Genomic DNA, 22,700 nt, shown 5'->3' with positions numbered 1-22,700 from the left:
TTCCAGATTAAACCAATGGAGATTGAAGCCTTGTACGACATGGGTTACTATGAAATCCATCGTCCTTCGCTCGTGGTGCATCAGGAAATGCTGCCACAGAAGAAGTTGTTTACATGCTGCATGGAATGGTGTTGATATTGAAAAATTGATATCAGTTGGCCGCTACATTTGTCTAAAATTTGGAAGGCCATCCGAATTCAAGGTCAATTGGGTTTGGAAAGGCCAATAACTTTTCACCGAAATTACCAGAAAATAATGCATTTGTTAACATTTAAGAGAAAGGTGTACCAACTCCTTTTTATTTCATTGAAAATTAATTAAAGTTTAATATATAATGTGTTAGTACTTTACAAAGCGAATAAAATATTAATAAATTAGCTTCAAATATAAACATTAAAATTTTTGGGCATCCATAATGGTATACATCGAAACATCGCCAGACATCACGGACAGATCTGCTAAGCTTGCATTTTTTCGCTGAGAAGTATTTCGAGGTTGTGAAGTTAAATTTGGCTCTTTAGACGACGGTTCTGCCATAGTTGGGCAAATAGTACTTTTGCCACTAGGAATTTTAATTTTACCATCATGTCGAAGGACAGCAGGCATCATTGCATTTTCAAGATACTTTTGTATTTTCTTGCCACCAGGTATGGTGAAAGGAGTGCGTTCATCGACGATCTAAATAAGGAAAAAAATTAATAAACGTCTCACTTAAAATTGAATATGATCACTTAATATTGGATATGATTATCAGGCTACATGCTATTTATGCCTAGTGTGTTATAATTACAAATGCAAATTTTCCTATGAAAATACCATTCAGAACGGGCAAATTTCTGACATATTAATGAGTGCTGTCCGATTCAAGATTAATGTCAATGAGTTCCGACTCAGAAGGCCTTTTGTAGCCAATTGGGAACGACGTGCAGAAGTGCAATACCTCTTTGGGGAGTTTTTACATGGCATAGTATCTCACAAAGACCGCCAGCGAAAGGAGGGGATAACCACCACAGACCCTTTTTTCTGTGGCGAAATTTTTTCTTGTACTAATTAAAAAAAAATAATGAGACCTATTTTACATAAAAATTATCTTTGGAAAGGTAATTTCCCTATTCCACTATTCTGAATAACAGATACCTGACCGTCTGACCTGGTCGCCTATTCTAAAAAACTTGCGAGTTTTTCTATTTCTCATATACGACAAATTCTCTCAAAAATTCAAAATTTGTTATTCTGAACAAACTTAAACTGTTCCCAATGGAAAAAAGGAGGCTTGTATCCCTAATCACAAAAAAAAATACTATAACGATATTGCGGTAAAAAGTACCCAACTTAATACAGCACTCATGAGTGCTTCCATAACTCAAATCACCCTGAAATATTCTGCTGAATATTTAGGACGATTTATTCAAGTTTTATTATTTGAACGTTTAGGATTCTAAAAATATTGGGCTTTATCCCTATGTTCATGGGTAAATTTGCAATTATTTATTGGAAATAAAAGATGAACATTTTGCGCACATAATAAGTGTAACCACAATATTAGTCATATCAGGAGGGATTTGGACCTATATACGATGAGACAAGAACCTTATATGCTCTCAAGGATTCAAAATTTCCCGGCACGGGATAACCATGAGCACCGATCTGTGTGGTGTCCTTCGTTATCATGAGAAGCTTAACTGGGAGCTACCGGGCGCGTCAACAGGTTGCGGATAGTGAAATGCTCCTTACGGATTATGTAATTGCTTTCGCGGACAATCAGCGGTATCGAGTGCAGCCTCTGTGAGAGGCCAAGTAGCACCGGCTCTTGCTTAAATACTGAATAGCTTTGCTGCTTGATATGATAAGGCGAGTTATTGATGTCTTTAAAAAACCAATGGATATAACATTCCCACGGCGATTGGTCTTATGGACAGGAACGAGCTTCCTCACCTATAGCAGCTCGACAAGGATCGTCATTTCCACAAGCAAATATTGCTACAACAACAACAACAAAATTCGTAATTGGAATATACAGTGGTGGAAAATCTAATAGGGACCAAAGTTACTTAGAATAATATTGAACAAAAAGAGTAAGAAAATGTGGTTACTTCTGTCAAAGGCTGAAACTGATTATACGTAGACCTGTTGAGTTTTGAACGGTGAACATTAATTTTATATAAAATCTTATTTAATTCCCGTTAAGTTGATTTTTCCGTGAATACACCTGGAAAAATAATGGGACACTTCTCAAAACGTTGTAAATACTTATGACTCATCCTTAATTTGTAACTTAAAATATATAAGAGGAGAGAAAAGCAAATTGTTACACTCATTCACATGCTTTATTGCATTATTCGTTTCGTAAGTTAAATCATTAGCACCTTAAAATGGTTGGCGAAGTTCACCACTGAAGAAAAACATACAGCGGTCAAAAAAAGTATTCATCATTCAATGTTTTTTTTTTAATAAGTCTACAAAAGACAATTGGAATAAAAACATATTAAACTAATGATGCAGTAGTGCTTGTGTGATATATATGTACACAATTTCATTGTTTTTAAAGAAAAAAATAGTATTTATTGGAACAAAAAGGGCCATTTTACAGCTGAACACAAAAAATTAAACAAAAAAAGTATTCATCATTGCAAAAAAACAAAAAAATAAATAACATAATTTAAAAAAATTAATACTTTGTTATTCGACCACCGCGTCTTATAACTTCTTTTAAACGGTTTGACATCGATTGGACTAATTTAGCGGTTATATTTTGGTCTATATTAGTCCATTCCTCCATTATCACCTGTTGTATTTGACTCTTGCTCGAAAAATTGCGCGTTCTCAATTTGCGTTCGAGATGTTCCCAAAGATGTTCAATTGGGTTCAAGTCGGGACTTTGAGGAGGAGTTTTAATGACTTTGGGGCAGTTATACAGCATCCACATCTTGGTATTTAAAGCAGAATGTTTGGGGTCATTATCTTGATAATATTGAAAGTTATTACCAAGCCCAAGTTTTACAGCACTATCTTTTAAATTCCTCTTTAAAATGTCAATGTAATACTTATGATCCATTACTCCATTAATAATTTCAAGATTTCCCGCTCCTGAAGCCGCCATACACCCCCAAACCATTAAACCACCTCCACCATGTTTTACAGTAGCAACTGTGTTTCGTTCTTCAAGCTCTGTATTTGGTTTTCTGTACACTATGACCTTTCCATCGCACCCAAAAAGATTAAACTTGCTCTCGTCTGCAAAAATGACTGTTTTCCAAAATGATTCGGGCTGTTTTACATACATTTTTGCGAAGTTTAGCCTTTTCACTCGGTTTATTTTATTTATAAAGGGCTTCTTACGTGCAGTTCTTCCTCTGTAACTATGCCTTTTGAGTGTATTTCGAATTGTTTGTGTAGTAACTTCCTTCCCTAAATATTCCATAGTGTTTTTACGAAGAATGGTCGCATTTGTCTTCGGAGTTTTCTGAACTTGCCGCACTAGCCAACGCACATCTCCAACAGAAAGTGCTTTTGGTCGACCAGATCTTGGTTTATTGTCAACAGTTTTCGTTTCTGTCCACTTTCTGATGATGGATTGTATAGTAGATCGTGGTCTATTTAATATTTCACTGATAGTTTTTTGAGTTAAACCATTCCTGTGGTGTTTTATTATCAAAACTTTTACCTCATCAGAAACCTCGTTTTGCTTACGACCCATTTTGACAAAAACTATATTTTCAATGAAATTAAATATTTGCTGTCAAGGGCAAAGCCTCCTTTACTAAATAAAACAGAAAAGGGGGATTCCCAAATAATATTTCAATTTGACTTTGATGATAGCACATCAATGATGAATACTTTTTTTGTTCTGTTTTTGGTGTTATTATATAAAATTGCATTTTTTGCGCTAATTAAATTTATTTTTTGAATTTATTTTAAAACATATTACGAAAAATAAACTATTGCATAAAACTGCATTATTTGTTTACTTTAAATTTTCTTCAATTACCCAAAATAAGTGAATTTATTATCAATTTTGCTAATGATGAATACTTTTTTTGACCGCTGTACGTGACTAAAAAAAAACTTATAAACCCATTGACGAAATTTCAAGTCTTTATGTTTTTGAACCCCTGGAGGTTTTCACTAAGGAATCAGGTCCGATGATTGCGACAGGCTTTCCAAACTCCGTACAGAAAGCTCTTGGAATTAGAATTACGCCATCTTGAGGAGTGATTTTATTCGTTAACTTACAAGAACTGTCACTTACTTAAATGGCATTTTTTCTCGGTAAAAGGAAGCATTTTATTCCCCAAGAAATCGTCGTAATTCACTCCACAACACAAATTTTGTTCCTAGTCCAGAAAATTGGATACGAACCAGATGCAGAAAAACCACCACAGATCATCAATGAGACGCCAACATGTTTCTCGCCTTTCTAGTCATGCTTAGGACAATATTCCCTTGTCCTAGTATTCATTTTCTTCTTTTATCAGACGGGAAAACTTACGTCCGTCGACGACTTTCAATTAGCCCATTTCTCTGCACGTTGTAAAAAATTCGGAAGCAGTCATAAGAATTTATTTATGACACTTTCCGGCAGCACTTTATGTCCCGTTGACCTTCTACTGTGGTGGCCACATAATTAGCGACACCTTCGAAACTATTAATTCTTTTATTTTTGGATGATGAAGTTTTAACATGGCTGTCCTACCAAATGGGAAAGTACCTCACAAATGTCGCCAGCATTAGGAGGAGATAACCACCGCTAAAATTTTTTTCTGAAAATGTACAAGGAATTTGGCTAAATATATGTATATTACGTTTGCTAAAAAAGATAAGCCTATGTGAATGGCAGTACTTGCATCAAAAGGTTATCCAACTAATTATTAAAGTTAACTAACCCTTAGGAACCGTAAAAGCATCCCGAAACCCCAATTTAAATTACATAAATTATTCCTACCTTTTTTATTTAAAACATGAAAACCATAAGTGTCCTTACTTCAGTCTTCGATTGACAGCCTATACAATCGAATGCGTTTTTTGTCTCTTCGTTATTTTTCTATCAGCAATCAGCTGATTACAAGTTAACAATAATTATAAAAATTCATTTTTCGTTTGTTTCTCTTTCGAGACGAGCTCAATGTCGGAGATTGCAAATGGAAAAGGAAAGCCAAAGATAGCATCATACACCAACCACTATGTGACGCGTTTCGTCATTGGTTTAGAAGACTTTTCAACCATGATGGCTTCAAGGGCCGTGCATTGGTATGTTGTATTTGAAATGTATTAATTGCGAAAACACATCTATGATACAGTAACCACATTAACCACGCTCAACAACCCTGTCTATTCGCTGTACTTTTTCCCAATGTATGTGATGTCTAAGCGTAAAAAGTATTGGGGAAAGCCCCAAGATTTAAGCAAAAGAAAACTGCAGATGTTTGATAACAACAGCAACTACAACGAAGCTGAGGCTATAGCTACAATACCACCAATAGTTGTTGTTGTAGCAGTTTGTTGTGTTCTATCTTTCGCCTGCTTGATTCTGTTGAGTGTCAAGATCCAGGAACTCTGCGACTAAGATGGGGTGCGTCCAAAGGGATCTGGTCTGAGTCGAGTAGGTCTAGCTGGCTCTAGATCTACTAGATCTACCTTAAGGCTTCTGGGCGGTGGATATCTATCCACAAGATGATGAATTGGATGGTGTCTACGATAACAACAACATGTAGTGCTCTCTTCGCACTGAGGCAGCCCGTCGCAGATTGGAGGGCGGCATTCTGACAGATCTGAATATTATTCCACTCCGTGTCACAGACCTGACGAGACCGCACTGGCGCTGCATAACTTACCACAGACCGGCCAATTGCTTTGTACGTGCTGCCGGCAAGTGACTTTAGGACCTTTTTTGTAAGACTCTATCGCAAATTGCTGTGGCATGTGGGCCGATTGGGCTGACTTCAGAGAGTATACCAATCGCCGCTTCAGTGAACTGCCACCCCCTCTGATGTGCTGGTGGCAGAGAGGAAATTCCGAGACATCATTAACGCAGCAGCCGCTCGCTTTAGACCAGCCGGTCGAATACCCCAAATGCGGTCCAATTTCCTGGACGAGCGTGATGGGATTCGTGGTATGTATTAGATTGAAAAGTTTTATTGAAGTAAAGTTTGAAAAAATAATTTCTCGAACATACAAATACATAAAATCATTGCCTAGTAACATAATAACAAAGAACGATACAAGTAGATATTAATTTGTTAAACATATACTTCAACACTTTCCCTTGTTTAATTAAATTATATTTAAACGAGTACACAAGTACTGTAAACGTGACTTTGGTAAAGGCTTGGTCATCATATCTGCGAGTTGATTTTCAGTTGAAACTTGAGTCGTTGACAATAAACCTTCTGTTACCTTTTCACGTACGAAGAAGTGTTTTAGATCAATGTGCTTTGTTCGTTTATGAAATTCTGGATTCTTTGATAGACGAATCGCAGCTGTATTGTCTATATTTATAATTGGAATGTCCTTATAATTTATTATGTCCTTGAAAAGTCGTGTAAGCCATATTACTTCTTTTGCGGCTTCACTTGCAGCTATAATTTCTGCTTCAGTTGTTGAAGTTGACACTGTTGGTTGTCGTTGACTCATCCAAGATAAAGCTCCACCTGCATAAGTTGCAACAACACCTGTTGTAGAACGTCCTGTAGTGACACATCCACCATAGTCAGCATCGCTGTAACATTCTAATAGCTTGGGTCCTTCTTTATTATAAGCTATTCCAACATCTATGGAACCAGCTATATATCTGAATACTCGCTTGAGCTTTTGAATATCTTCACAAGTGTAGTTGTCAAGGTGTCTTGATAGATAACCGACACTATATGCCAAATCTGTTCTTGTTCCTAGCATCAAATACATCAGAGCACCTACAGCTTGTCTATAAGGAAACTCGATTCGTGCTTTCCCTGGTTTTGAAATGCATTTGACTGTATTTTCCATTGGTGTTGAAACTGGACGACACTCTGAGAAATTAAATCTTTCCAAAATTTTCTTGGCATAAGACTTTTGAGAGATTCTAATTTGATCATTGCTGTTTTCAATTTTTATACCAAGAAAGTATGAAGCTTCATTAGAAACGATCTTGAACTCTGATTTTAAACTGTTGAGAAAATGCTCAAGTTCTTCTTAGTCTGATGCAGCTACTAAACCATCATCGACATAGAGAGCAAGGATTAACTTTTTACCATCTTTCTCTCTTATAAACAAACAGCTATCTGCAGAGTTGGCCTTAAATCCATGTTTCTTTAAGAAATCTCCCATTCTTTTGTTCCAACATCGCTTGCTTCAAACCATAGAGACTTCGTTTAACCAGACAAACTCTATTTGATCCATCGTTAAAACCTTCTGGCTGTTCCATATACACGGTCTCGTTCAATTCACCGTATAAAAAGGCTGTAGACACATCAAATTGTGACAAATGTAGTCTTTCAGTTGCAGCAATACTTAGGACAGAGCGTATACTAGACATTCTTGCTACTGGACTGAAAGTTTCATCATAATCTTCACCTTCCTTTTGTTTAAATCCTTTTACAACCAGTCTTGCCTTGTACTTTTCAATGGTGCCATCTGATTTTGTCTTCACACGATATACCCATTTCGAGGGAAGTGCCTTTGCTCCATTAGGAAGATTCGTGAGTACCCAAGTTTTGTTCTCAATCAATGAATTCATCTCTGATTTCATGGCTTGTATCCAATTGATTCTCTCTTCACTTTCAACAGCTTCTAAATATCTTGATGGAGGTTCGGTTTGACAAACAAAATCATGTGCCATCATCACCATCTTATCGCTGACACAATTTGATATAATTACAGTACAATTTCTTAAGCGTTTCTCTTCGACGCTTTTTACGTTGGATTTCTTCAAAACCTTCAAAGTCTTCTAAATCACTTGTCGAATCTTGATTTTCGTTGCCGCCATCTTGGAGTTCGGCATCTTGCTCTTCGAAATCCTCTATATCATTTGTGGAATCTTGATTTTCGTTGTGGCTTTCTAGCGGTTCGGCATCTTGCACCGCTTTCTCTTTAACTAATTCTTGTTGGTAATCATCTTGTTCTTCACCTTCGTGATTATATGGACCGATGCGTATTGATATTTCTTTCCCATTTTTTTCTTGGATATTATTGGAATTCTTGTTGTTTTGCTCTTCCACAACTTCATCTTCTTTAACTTCTTCATTAGCACAACCATTTATTTCTTCGGAAAATATCACATTTCTTGATATTTCTACTATATTTTGTTCTTTAATATAGACACGGTATCTCTCATCGCCGTCATAACCAACAAGATAACCTACTGTTGCCTTCTTGTCCATTTTCTTCCTACGCTGACTGGGAACATGAACATAGCATTTTGATCCAATAATTCTTAGGTGCTTAATTCTAGGTTTCTTGTCGCACCATAGCTCAAATGGACTTTTATCCTTTTCTGACGATTTTCCCGTTCGATTTAAAATATATATGGCTGATTTCACAAATTCGGCCCATAACGACAAAGGAAATTCAACATTCTTGTTTGAGTTCATGAATGTTCTTGCCATCTCTACAATGGTTCTATTTTCTCTCTCAGCACCACCGTTCTGTTGAGGTGTATATGGAGCGGTAAACCGTTGACTTACTCCATGTTTTGCCAGAATTTTCTTCACTTCTGCATTGTTGAATTCACCACCATTATCACTAAGCAATGTTTTAACTGTGTGTCCTTGAGATCTGGCATGTGCAAGCATTTTTATTAATGTATCCTTCACATCTGATTTGTTCTTCACAACATATCCATAACGAAATTTTGTGTAATCATCCTTATAAACGACAAGATATTTATATTCTCTAAATGAAGAGGGAAATGGTCCGCAAACATCTGTCGATATTAATTCTCCTGGAGCTTTTGCAGTCTCACGTCTTCCAAATGGTAATCTTGACAACTTACCAAAAACGCAAGGCTCACAGATTTCACTGTTGTTCTTTACTCGAATTCCCATCTCCTTTTCTAATTTCTCCTTTACATGCCGTTTATCTTGATGTCCCCATCTTTCATGGTATAATTGCAGTTTTGAATTTTCTACAGAGAATGAAACACACTGATTTGCAGACACGGGTCGAAAATCTATTCTGTATAAAGTTCCATTTGGCTCACGGTGTCCACATAAAACTGTTTCTCCATTGAGATCTAGCTTGCACTTTTTTATTGTCGAATAAAACTTACTTGAGGGGTTTCTGTCATGTGAAGCCAATACAGGAAAAAGGTTTCTTTATATACCAGGAACATACCAAACATCATACAACTCCACTGTCTTCTCAGCATTGTTTACTTTTGATAAAACTTGAATTGTTCCTTTTCCCATTGCACTTAAAGTCTCTTTACCAGCAGCTTGTATTGAATGTGGTTCTTTGAATGCTTCGTAGTCAATAAAAAATTCCTTCGCATTTGTTACGTGCCTTGTTGCACCATTATCGACCCACCAATCGCTGACAGATGTGCTCAAATTAACTTCATTTGACACCGAATGAAGAGCAACATTGGAGTGCGATGTATCCAATTGTTTTGACTTACTTGGCTTTCCATCAGCCATCCACTTTCTGCAGTCTTTAATCCAATGTCCCTTTTTCTTGCAATAGTGACAAATGTCATCTTTCTTGCCATTTGCAAAATTCTTATTTTTCCGCTTCTCATTTAGAACCAATGCTTCTTGTTTCTCCGAAATCGTGTCTTCAGATTTCTTAAAATTTCTTTCAAATAAACAAAGTTGCATAAGAAGTTCATCTAACGACTTATCTTCATCTCGTGTGAGCATCATCCAACTGGATTTAAACATTTCAAATGATTTTGGCAATATGTGTAAAATCTTGCATATCAGGAGCAATTCTGGTAATTTTTTTTCTCCTTTTATTACCAAACCAGCATTGATTTCGTTCCATAAGCTCTTGAGCTTGGATATATGTGTAGAAAAATCGCTTTCTGCCATCCATTTGAAAGAAAATAGCTCCGTGCACATCTTGAATAATTGATCTTTAGATGTCGCTTCAAATTGCTGATGCAGCGCTTGCCAGACATCACATGCAGACTCTTTATCCATTACCTTCATGAAAATGTCATCCGAAATTGTGTTTGTGATCAGACTCTTGGCATAGTTGTTAGCTTTTCTGTAAAAATCACAACGTTTTTTGTGTTCTTTTTCTTGAGCTTCTGTTACACATCCAGAGCTCCCTCGTAGAAATCTAGAAGATCCTTCACCTTCCGCTTCCAAATTGGCCAGTCCGACTCGACACATAACGGCTTTATGTTTTTGCAAAATTCCATTGTAATTTTCTTTTCTTGATACCTCTTTTTCACAAAATTAATTTCTCCAATATTCTTTTTTTTTTTTTTTTTTTTCTTTTCACAGACTTCAAAAATTTTCACAATAATTATTTTATTTTCTTCGAGCTTGCTGGGCTCATAACCTATTAGATTGAAAAGTTTTATTGAAGTAAAGTTTGAAAAAATAATTTCTCGAACATACAAATACATAAAATCATAGCCTAGTAACATAATAACAAAGAACGATACAAGTAGATATTAATTTGTTAAACATATACTTCAACAGTATGGACCCCGCTAACTCCAGAATCAGCGAGCTGAATCTGGAAATAAACAGGGTAGTCAACGAACATAAGAGGAATTTGTGGCTGGAACACTTGAAGCAATATAACTTAGGCACCGGTGTTGGAAAACTGTGGTCTACTGTTAAGTCGCTCTCGAACCCCGGCAGATGGGATGACAGGACCTCAGTCACTTTTGGCGAAATAAGCGTGACTGATCCGAAGAGATGCGCCAGGTTGTTCAACCGTCAATCCCGAGAGAGACAGGTCAAGGAGGGTAGCCATTCGCCGTATTCGTGGTCTCCGAGCCGATGAGCAGCTATCACAATTTACCGCGGGCGAAGTTACGAGAATGACATCCGTGGCGCCGAATCATCTAAGGCGTTGGGACCCGACGGAATCTCTACATTGATGTTGAAGAATCTGGATTCACCTGGAGTTGAGTACCTTACTACTGTCCTCAACCTGTCTTTGAACACTCTTATAGTTCCCAAAGTCTGGAAAAAGGCAAGAGTGATCCCGCTACTGAAGCCTGGAAAAGACCCGAGTTTGGGGGAGTCGTACAGACCGATCTCCCTTCTCTCACTAGTGGCAAAGACGCTTGAGGTATTACTCTCCCCGAGCCTCGTAGGAGAATTCCCATTCACCGAGCATCAACATGGATTTCGAAGACTGCACAGTACAACATGCATGCCATCACCGCATACATTTGCCTTCATTTGTGGCTTCAATCAGCCCAGGCCATGTAATAGGACGGTCCTCGTTGCACTGGACCTATCGAAGGCATTCGACACGGTCAGCCATGCGAAATTATTCGAGGACATCGCCAACACGTCCCTCCAGCCACGTCACTTGCTGGCAGCACTTGGGGTGTAGACAAAGAAACCTTGTTGACCACGTACAAAGCAATTGGCCGGTACAAAGCAATTGGCCCGTCTGTGGTAAGTTATGAAGCGCCAGTGTGGTCTCGTCAACTTTGTGACACACAGTGGGATAATATTCAGATCTGTCAGAATGCCGCCCTCCGAACTGGGACAGTTCTCATGTGGACCACCTCCATCAGGAGACAAAGATCCTACCAGTGCGAAGACATAACTACATGCTGTCTAAGCAATACCTTTTGGGCTGTTATCGCAGAGACCATCCAAATCATCATCTACATGATCTAGAGCGTGAGGTTCAGCGCTACAAGAGAGAACCTCTAGATCGCTTGGCATATCAAGCAGGTCTAAACAACATTCATGCAGACACGGTAGCTGATGCGGTAAATGGCTACCAGGTGAATGTGGTCCTTGGAGAACGACCGCCGGCCATGACACCTGACGAAATTGACCTCCCCCGGCAAACCAGACTAGTTCTGGCTCAATTACGTTCCGGCAGAAGCAGCCGCCTCAACTCCTCAAAGCAAGGATTGATGCCGACGTGCAAGATGTATGTCCCGATTGTAACCAGGGACCGCACGACACACGTCACCTGTTTAACTGCCCAGCCAGAACTTATCGACTAAGACCCAGATCCCTGTGGACGCACCCCATCTTAGTCGCAGAGTTCCTGGGTCTTGACAATAGAATCAATAGAATCAAGCAGACGAAAAATAGAACACAATAAATAATGTGTACGGGCAATCTCTCTAATGCCATTATAAAACAAATGAAAAATGGATAGATTTCTTCACAAGTATACTTTGATAAATGGAAGATAAAAAAACGAAAGCAAAACTCAAGCAATAATGTTCCCATTTAGCAAATCGCCGAAGCGAATCCCTACCGAAACAAAAGATTTCTGTGGATCTGTTATTCCGATATCAGATTTGATCAAATACATTGATATAAACTCAGACAAGAAGCTAAATTTCGCAAATCGCATAAATATTACCAGAGACAAGGCGTTAAAATGTGGAAGAGCTCTTCACCCGTTGTTTAACAGGAAACCCGGCCTAACTGGGAAAAATAAGTTACTTATCTACAACAACCACATTAGTCCAACAATGACCTACATATGATAAAATTCGATTCCTCGGTGCGCTAAATCTAACCTAAAGAAATTGGAAATAATACAAAATAAAAACCTGAAAATTATTCACAATTTTTGCCCTAGATATTCAACTCGTCTTTTGCACGAAGAATGTAGCCACAACTTACTCACTACCTTGCTTCTAGACTTAACCCAAAGATTTGAGTAAATGTAGATCTTCAAGTTACGAAGAAATATTTACGATGAATCACATTTTTTAATTTCTTTATTGAAGATACTTTAGTTAATTAATTTAAAGTTCTTATAAAATCTAAAGGTGTTTCCCTACTTTTTTTAACTTGAAATATTGGAACTTAAGAACTGTTAGTTTGTTTATAATGACCGGGATTCGAACCTGGGCACACGGAGCAACAGCGAGAGCTGTTGTCGTTGTCTAACGTTCGAAGCCATCCATTTTGTGCATACCATGGAAGTAGTGCAATTTCTGCAGACCGAATTTGCCATTACACAGAAACTCATGCATTGGGAAAAGTACAACTAATGAACAGGGTTGTCGAGCCTGGTTAATTTGGTGTTTGTATCATAGAGGCACTTTCGCAATAAATTCGGTACAAGTACAACATACCAACGTACGGCCCTCGAAGCCATCACACCTAATATGGTTGAAAAGTCTTATAACCAAAGACGAAAACGTCCCATTGTGGTTGGTGTGTGTTGCTATCTCTGGCTTTCCTTTTCCATTTGCAAAGAAAATCTCCTATTGTTGAGCTCGACTCGAAAAACAAACAAACAAAAATTGTAAAATTAAAACAGGCGAAAAACTTAGGCAGAGCCCGACCGGGATTCGAACCTGTCCACACGGAGCAACAATGAGAGCTGTTGCCGTTGTCTAGCGTTCGAAGCCATCAATACAACTTCCAACAGATATACAGAATTTTGTGCATAACATGGAAGTAGTATAATTTGTGCAGACAGAAAATTTGCCATTACACAAAAACTCATGCATTGGGAAAAGTACAGCTAATCGACAGGGTTGACGAGCGTGGACGAGACGTTTTCTATACTAGTACAAAATACCAAAGTTATCTCTGGCTTTCCTTTTTCATTTGCAAAGAAAATCTCCTATCATTGAACTCGTCTCGAAAGAGAAATAAACAAAAATTGTAAAATTTAATGATCTTCGCCCTTAAGCCTAGTACTGACTTCAATTGTGCGACAAATGTTGCTAAACTTCATATAAATTTTGTGAAATCTCACAATGTTTGCAACAGTATTGCTAATTTGTTTAGTTGTAATTAAACTTTTTATTTGGCGTTTAAAGCATTTTTTTAACTACAAGGCGTCCAATTTGTTTTGAAGAAAATTTAAAAATAAAATAAAGAGATGGATTTTGAAACAAGCTGCTGTATGTTTGGCAGCACAACATAAAACAATACAAAGAGGCGTATCAAGCAGGGTTAGACAACATTCATGCCGACACGGTGGACAGTTACCGGGTGATTGTAGTCCTTGGAAAAAGACCACCATCCACTGCAACCCGACCACCATCCATATAACCCGATCTCCCGATTATATGGCTGAAATGTTGTGCGTAGGTGCCAAATATGGTCTGAATCGGTTCATTAGTTCACATAAAAACCAATCTCCCGATTTTATTTCTTGAGCCTCCATAGGACTCAATTTTTAACCGATTTTGGTGAAAATTTGAATAATGGCTTCTGGTATTGCCTTCAATATCAAAACCATTAATGGTCCGAATAAGTTCTTAACCCAGTTTAGTTCCAACCGCATAGCAATTCATATCAATTATCCTCTGATTGCTTTTAAAAAATACCAACTTGACACATGCGATCCATGGTCGAGCTTTTTAATACACCGACTACTACTGTCATAAGTTCCACGTATGAGTCACAAACGAAAAACTCAGGCGTGGTAGGCCAATACCATCACTGATCCCCTTCAGGGTACGGTGAGAAAACTGTCTAGATGGGCGAGGGCAAATGGGCTTGGCATAAAGTTCAAAAAGACAGAGCGGGTGTTGCTCACCAAAAGGAGGATGTATGACGAGTTCAGGGGACTGGTCCTTCATGGAGTGAATCTGCATGGGCGTTATTCTTGACCATAAATAGAACGGGAGAATGAATGTTGAGGAGAAAGTTAAACGGAGTCTGAGTGCGTACTTTGCTGTGGTTTACTGATCTTCACTTATGAGCGTTTGGTGTGGCACCGGGTCGTGGAGTGGGTGAGTCTACTCGAAATGGTGAATATGGTACAGGGTATTGCGGCAATGCTGATATCGGAGGCGAGGAGGAGTGCTCCGAGAGCAGCACTGCATGCGATAGTCTGAGACCTTTGCAATTGCGCGTGGAGGGCGTGTAGTTGAGGTCTGCCTTCTGACTGATGTAGTCAGGGACATGGCACTCTTCGGATTTCGTTTGTTCTGCGGAAGGCCGATGACGTGGGACGACGACGTGGCATTGGCGATGCGACGAATTGTGTACCGAGCGGATCTTCCTTCAATGGCGAATTAGAGTTTGTCTTCCCGGAGAGGTAGCTTTGGGCTGGAAGCGTCCCGAAGTTCTCTGGTCGCTCTTTTAACATTTCTTAAAAAATTTAAATTAACAATTTTTGTCAGTGCTAATTGTCATTGTTCGCTGGAATCAGTATACATGTACAAATCTATGAAATTTGACAATGTAATATTGGGTTGCCCAAAAAGTAATTGTCGGTAATATAGTAGTAATATAGTCGGCGTTGACAAATTTTTTCAACGGCTTGTGACTCTGAAATTGCATTCTTTCTTCTGTCAGTTATCAGCTGTTACTTTTAGCTTGCTTTAGAAAAAAAGTGCGCGAAATTTTGTTTACATTTGTTTGTTTGGCGTCAATTTTAATATGGGTACCACATGTATTGAAAGAAATTCATTTAACAAAGCGAATCAACGCTTGTGATATGCACCTTAAACGCAATGAATTGGATCCGTTTTTAAAACCAATCATAACTGGAGATGAAAAATGGATTGTTCACAACGTTAGTCGAAAACGATCATGGTCCAAGCATGGTGAACCAGCTCAAACCACTTCAAAGGCTGATATCCACCAAAAGAAGGTTATGCTGCCATATTGGTGGGATTGGAAGGGTGTGGTATATTTATTGAATACAGCCATCAAGGAGAAGCGACCAGAATTGGTCAATCGTAAAGCTGTCATATTCCACCAGGACAACGCCAGACCGCACACATCTTTGGTCACTCGCCAAAAACTGAGTGAGCTTGGCTGGGAACTTTTGATGCATCCACCATATAGCCCTGACCTTGCACCATCAGACTAGCATTTTTTCGTCATGGGAGAGGCACATCCCGGAGTGCCTTCTCCGTACGCTTCTGGTCCGTGCCGGGATTGAAAAGAACCCCGGACCCTGGTTCTGTTCCGTTTGCCAGAACCGCCTTCATCATCGGTCAGTGTCGGTGAGGTGTAACCGGTGCATGGAGTGGGTACATTTCCGTTCTTGCTCTGGCCTAACTTCGCTACGGGAGTATAGTCATACTGGCTATGTCGCTAGGTGCTGTGCGAACATAGCCAGCAGTCGTCGCCTTCGGCGTCCTCGTCGTCGGACTATGTGACCCCCCCGACCTCTCCCGTACGGCAATTTATGCAACGACAGCACCCTAGCCCTACTATTGCCAGGCCAGTGCCGGGAAGTGTATCGTTCTTGCAGTTAAACTGCAACGGACTGCGTGGCAAGATTGATGAGATTGTAGATTTTATGAGTCGGAAGAGCATATCGGTCGCAGCGATCCAGGAGACAAAGCTGACTAACACCTGCAGCTCAAGGAATGGAGGTGGGGGATTGGCCTTCGTTATACACCGTTCCGTGCAGTATTGACCTATCTCGCCTGCGCTTGACGCTAGTGACCCATACATGGAATGTATGGGGGTAGCAGTCAGGTCTGGTACTGCCGAGATAGAGATATACAACGTGTATATACCGCCGGTTGGTAGCTGTGTCCCGATTAATGGCCAGGCCTACAACCCCGACATAAGTGGGTTGCTATCTGGCCATGGTCGTCTGGTTCTGGGGGATTTTAATGCACATCACTCGTCATGGCATTCTCCCCTAGGTAACGACCATAGCTTTGGCAGAGCAGATAGATAGCTCCACGTTTTGCGCGGTGAATGAGGATGCCCCCACTAGGATTACGAGGAGGTGCAGCAGCTCGCCAGACATCTCAATAGCATCCCCTGATCTCCTGAGTGACGTATACTGGCAAGCCGTCTCTCTTTGGGGTCAGACCACCTCCCCATAATTCTCACCATCGACCGACCACCCGACTTCATAACCTCTGAGCGCCGGACGTTCATCAATTACAAGAAGGCCAATTGGACTGGCTTCAGAGAGTATACCAATCGCCGCTTCAATGAACTGCCACCCCCCTCTGATGTGCTTGTGGCCGAGAGGAAATTCCGAGACATCATCAACGCAGCAGCCGCTCGCTTTATACCAGCCGGTCGAATACCGCAAGTGCGACCCAATTTCCCGGCGCAAGCAGTGGTACTCGCAGACGAGCGTGATGGGATTCGTGCTATGGACCCCGCTAACCCGAGAATCAGCGAGCTGAATCTGGAAATAAACAGGGTAGTCAACGAACATAAGCGGAATTTGTGGCTGGAACACTTGGAGCAATGTAACTTAGGCACCGGTGCAGGCAAACTGTGGGCCACTGTTAAGTCTCTCTCGAACATCGGTTGTTGTTGTTGTAGTAGCAGTGTGTGGTACACTGAGGCGGCAGCCCTTGCCGATGAAGGAATTCATCGGGTCAATCCGGTACATACAACCGGCTGCCATGGGATTGCTAGAAGTGGTATGCCTCTTACTCTTTCTCGCATGTTCGTACAATTTTTCATGTTCGAGTAGAAACCCGCAACTTAATATGCCCAACAACTTTTTTCGACTTTCCGACTAAAAATTTGTAGCCATTTTACGGCTATTGAAAATGATTAGGATATACTGTTTTTATTTGAATTCGTTATATTTTTTACGTCATTGCGCTACTTGGGTGTTTTTCTTTCTTTTAATTTATAATATATTTTATTTAATTGTGGCTGGGGAGTCGAACCCCGGTAGACGGGACGACAGGACCTCAGTCACTTTTGGCGAGATAACCATGACTGATCCGAAGAGATGCGCCATGTTGTTCAACCGTCAATTTATTGTGCATCCCGAGAGAGACAGGGCAAGGAGGAGAGCCATTCGCCGTATTCGTGGTCTCCGAGCCGATGAACAGCCATCACAATTTACCGTGGGCGAAGTTACGAATGTCATCCGTGGCGCCAAATCTTCCAAGGCGTTGGGCCCCGACGAAATCTCTACATTGATGCTGAAAAATCTGGATTTACCTGGAGTTGAGTACCTTACCACTGTCCTTAACCTGTCATTGAACACTCTTATAGTTCCCGATGTCTGGAAAATGGGCAGAGTGATCCCGCTACTGAAGCCGGGTAAAGACCCGAGTTTGGGGGAGTCGTACAGACCGATCTCCCTTCTCTCACCAGTGGCTAAGACGCTTGAGGCATTACTCCTCCCGAGCCTCGTAGGAGAATTTCCATTCGGCGAGCATCAACACGGATTTCGGAGACTGCACAGCACAACAACAGCTTTGCATGCCATCACCACACACATTTGCCGTGGCTTCAATCAACCCAGGCCATGTGATAGGACGGTCCTCGTGGCACTGGACCTATCGAAGGCATTCGACACGGTCAGCCATGCCAAATTATTTGAGGACATCGCCAACACGTCCCTCCAGCCAGGCCTGAAACGTTGGGCGCGAATTATCTGTGTGGCCGCCAGTCATTTGTGGAATTTAGGGATAAGAAGTCAAAACACCGTCGAGTAAAACAGGGAGTTCCCCAAGGTGGGGTGATATCTCCGGCTCTGTTTAACCTCTACCTATCCTCCATCCCACCTCCTCCAGACGGCATAGAGATCGTATTATATGCGGACGATTGTACGATCATGGCATCAGGCCCCCCACCCATTGATGACATCTGCGATAGGTTGAACGTCTACCTCAACGAGCTTGCCTCATATTTCGCTGCAAGAAATCTGAAAATATCCGCCACCAAATCTTCAGCCACACTGTTCACTACAAATACGCGTGAGGTGAATACTGAGCTGACTGTGATGGTCGATGGAGAAATGATTCCGACCATCAAGTGTCCCAAAATACTTGGCGTCACATTTGACAGCTCTTACACTTTCTCCCCACATGCCACAGCAATCTGCGATAAAGTCAAAAGTAGAAACAAGGTCCTCAAGTCACTTGCTGGCAGCACTTGGGGTGCAGACAAAGAAACCTTGTTGACCACGTACAAAGCAATTGGCCGGTCTGTGGTAAGTTATGCAGCGCCAGTGTGGTCGCGTCAACTTTGTGACACGCAGTGGAATAATATTCAGATCTGTCAGAATGCCGCCCTCCGAACTGCGACGGGCTGTCTCCTCAGTTCTCATGTGGACCACCTCCATCAGGAGACAAAGATCCTACCAGTGCGAAGACATAACTACATGCTTTCTAAGCAATACCTCTTGGGCTGTTATCGCAGAAATCATCCAAATCATCATCTTGTGGATAGATACCCACCGTCCAGAAGCCTTAAGGTAGATCTATACGATCTAGAGCGTGAGGTCCAGCGCTACAAGAGAGAACCTCTAGATCAAGCGGCATATCAAACGGGTCTGAACAACATTCATGCAGACACGGTAGCAGACACGTTAATTGGCTACCGGGTGAATGTAGTCCTTGGAGAACGACCGCCACCCATTGCACCCGAAGAAATCGACCTCTCCCGGCAAACCAGAGTGGTTCTGGCTCAATTACGTTCCGGCAGATGCAGCCGCCTCAATTCCCACAGAGCTAGGATTGATGCCGACGTGCAAGATGTATGTCCCGATTGTAACCAGGGACCGCACGATACACGTCATCTGTTTAACTGACCGGCCAGACCCACTCGACTCAGACCCAGATCCCTGTGGACGCACCCCATCTTAGTCGCGGAGTTCCTGAGTCTTGACACTCAACAGAATCAAGCAGACGAAAGATAGTACACAATAAACTACTACAACAACAACAACCATTTATTTCGATCTTTGCAGAACTCCTTAAATGGTAAAACTTTCGGCAATGATGAGGCTATAAAATCGCACTTGGTTCAGTTTTTTGCAGATAAAGGCCAGAAGTTCTATGAGCGTGGAATACTAAATTTGCCAGGAAGATGGCAAAAGGTTATCGAACAAAATGGCAATTATATATTTGATTAAAGTTCATTCTAAGTTTTATTAAAAATGCATTTACTTTCTTTTAAAAAATCCGCAATTACTTTTTAGGCAACCCAATACTTTATGGGAAAACTCAAACTATGTATATCTAACATTTTTATAATTGTACGATGGTAGTGATTAATAATAAAAAAAGTGTCCTTAATTAGCATAACAGCATGATTTGCGTCTAAGAATACTTTGTGCTTAGAAATGATGATGTAAAGACACTTCCCATAAAAGTTGTCTTTCAGTCAAATGAAACGGAAAAAAGGAATCAATTTTTATTGAGCTAGCAATTAACCACAAAAAAACTGATTGTTATTAAGTCAATTACAAACTTGTCAGTGTATTATGATGATGTCATTATTGCGGGTTACTTCAACTCTAATAACCTAAATGAAAAACTATTTTTAAACTCTTGTCATTGGGATATAATGCGCAAATTGTGTAACACCAACCCACTACACCATCGCAACGAATAGTCTACTTGATTTGTTTTTGGCAGCAAATTCTAATTCTAATTCTAGCATGGCATTATATTTATGACGTATGGTGCCGAGACTCCACAGGAACTAAACCCAACACAATATTACAACTTCCAAAAAATTTACTTTTTTAATCTTGAACGTGAACTACAAGGAATTGGTTGGGACTCAATCTTCGTCATGCATAGAGTAAAGAATTCGATTTTTCGGGTTTTTGAGCTGAGGCCATATTCTCGCACCCACAATCGACTTATTACGATCGAGTTTCGCATTTTTTTGGATTATGGCATCCGTTATCGATTAATTCTATTCCATTAATCGTAAATAATCGATTAACCTATCGTAAATAACCAATTTTCGTCTATTTTCAAGAAATTAGGCAAAAAATAGGAAATCGAAAAACAATTTTTATAGTATATTGAAATTTTTGGCCCCTGATTTGGGAGAGAAATTAAAGCAAATTTGTATCGCCTCTAGGATACATCACGGTTGGGTATCCTAGAGGCGACGTAAGCCACATAAAACGACAATTTATTGTGTGAAACCAGAAACCAGGCATACTATTTATAACGCGTTTTTACTTCTTTTTTACTAATAATAACTTAAAAAACACCATTTACTTTGTTTACCTTTGATATGGCAAAATATACTCGGCGGATCAATTTTTTTTCTCCGAAATCGAAAACTTTTTGACAAAATACGATCGTAAGCCATGATCCAATTTGTATTTGGAACGGAATTGATCTTCGAACATATGCATATTCGGTTTCTTGAAAATTCCCATTTTTGGGGTTTTTGATACACTGTTTTTGTTTTTGCCAAAATAACCGGTCTCTTACTTATGGTTCATTTCTAACATTTATTGGAGACTATTGTCGCTTCTGTTTCATTGAATTTTTATTTATTTATTAATTTCAATATAATACAAAAAGCCATTAGGCCAAATAACTGTGTTATAAGGAAAGCTACCTGAGTAAAAGTATCTAAACGATATGAAAACAGTAAAAAATAAAATGTAAATAAAAAATTTATAAGTAGCAAAATTAGCTCCCCAGCCGTAATACACAAAAAATATATTTATGAACATACCTGAAGTATAATTGCCAATCGAAGTTAAATAGGTCAGTTGTTGTTGTTGTTGTTGTAGCAGTGTGTTGTACACTGAGGCGGCAGCCCTTGCCGATGGATAACTCCATCGGGTCAATCCGGTACGTACAACCGGCTGCCATGGGATTGAAATAGGTCAGTGATGATAGTCAGTGATAAAATTGTACATGAAGATGCAATGAAAAGTCGGTCTAAATAATTTAAATGTATATACAAATGTCAATTGTAACGGTTAAAATATTTTAACAATTTTAGGCGGAAAACGTTACACTGCGAAAAATAATTCCAGCAATGAGCAACTCTAACTACCAAGGACTTCATATAAATAGAATTCCTAATAAATGGAATCACTATTTGCGGATTTCCGGTAGACCTACTAAACACAAAGCTTTCATACAGAGTAAGCGGTCGCCCATATTTGATATTTTAAGGAAATCATCAAATGGACAACCTAGGAACTGCTGTACGTAATTCGAAATGTGGTCACGGCTATCAACATTATGTCGTTAAAGGAAATAAAAAAAATTTTCGAATTTTCTTAGATTGGCTAGATTTCAAAAAACAAATTAAAAAAATATCATCAAAATTTTCTTGAAAATAAAAAAAAAACTTATAATTAAATTTCATAGAAATTTCGTCTTAAGATAAAATTTCTTCGAAATACATCAATGTTGTCCCAAAAAAATTTCATTTTTCGAATAGTTCGAAACCCAGTTTTGGGAAAAGGCCGGTTTATTGATCACCCTAGTCATGCAGTGTACTGATCATCAACTTGATTTCATAAATGAAAAATTTTTACAGCTTTTAAACTGTTCTGTGCCGCTTTGTGTCAGAAAGCCTCAAAACGCGAAGAATTGCTGGTTCAGCAAGGCATTTACAGAAATTATAAACCAAAGAGACTTGGCATATCGTAAATGGAAGAGGTTTAAAACCGAACAACTTCAGAATGCATTTCGGGCATTGCGAAAGGAAGTCAACAAAAATATACAAAGAGCAAAAGCTTATGATTTTGCTGATAAGTTTCCGAAAGCAACTGATTTAAGAAGCAAATGGAAGACAATACGTAAAATTGGTGTAATTGGAGTAATTGGAGTAACACCCTGGATTAATATAAACGCATTCCTTGATGAGGTGAATGCAATTTTTCTTACTCAGCGCTTAAAAATGATCATCAAATGGGCTACATGGTCACATCTGCAG

General features: G+C 39.6%; 1 protein-coding gene and 2 long non-coding RNA genes across 7 annotated transcripts in view; 2 read left to right on the top strand and 1 right to left on the bottom strand.

The window, feature by feature from the left end:
* Positions 1–270: 270 nt before the first annotated feature.
* The window catches only part of LOC106093910 (uncharacterized), a 41,662-nt gene continuing 19,232 nt past the window's right edge, over positions 271–22,700 (bottom strand). For all 4 annotated transcript variants that reach the window (XM_059364176.1, XM_059364173.1, XM_059364174.1 and 1 more), the window contains one exon: positions 271–678. In XM_059364176.1, coding sequence (XP_059220159.1) covers positions 394–678 — 285 coding nt within the window. In that variant the 3' untranslated portion in view covers positions 271–393. The remainder of the gene's footprint in view (positions 679–22,700) is intronic.
* Positions 5,363–22,700, top strand: part of LOC106093913 (uncharacterized) — a 39,407-nt gene continuing 22,069 nt past the window's right edge. The window contains exons 1-2 of one of the 2 annotated variants that reach the window (XR_009397471.1): positions 5,363–6,109; positions 10,623–12,294. This is a non-coding gene — a long non-coding RNA (uncharacterized LOC106093913). The remainder of the gene's footprint in view (positions 6,110–10,622; positions 12,295–22,700) is intronic. The other variant, XR_009397470.1, reaches the window with a different exon arrangement.
* On the top strand, positions 20,814–22,121 carry LOC106093914 (uncharacterized). Its single transcript, XR_001222427.2, has 2 exons — positions 20,814–21,685; positions 21,756–22,121. It is a non-coding gene; the product is annotated as an uncharacterized LOC106093914 (long non-coding RNA).

This window comes from Stomoxys calcitrans, chromosome 3 (assembly GCF_963082655.1).
Source record: "Stomoxys calcitrans chromosome 3, idStoCalc2.1, whole genome shotgun sequence".
In the NCBI taxonomy this organism is placed as follows: domain Eukaryota; kingdom Metazoa; phylum Arthropoda; class Insecta; order Diptera; family Muscidae; genus Stomoxys; species Stomoxys calcitrans.
The sequence above is the reverse complement of the archived record's forward strand: the minus strand, read 5'-3'. Positions and strand labels throughout refer to the sequence as shown.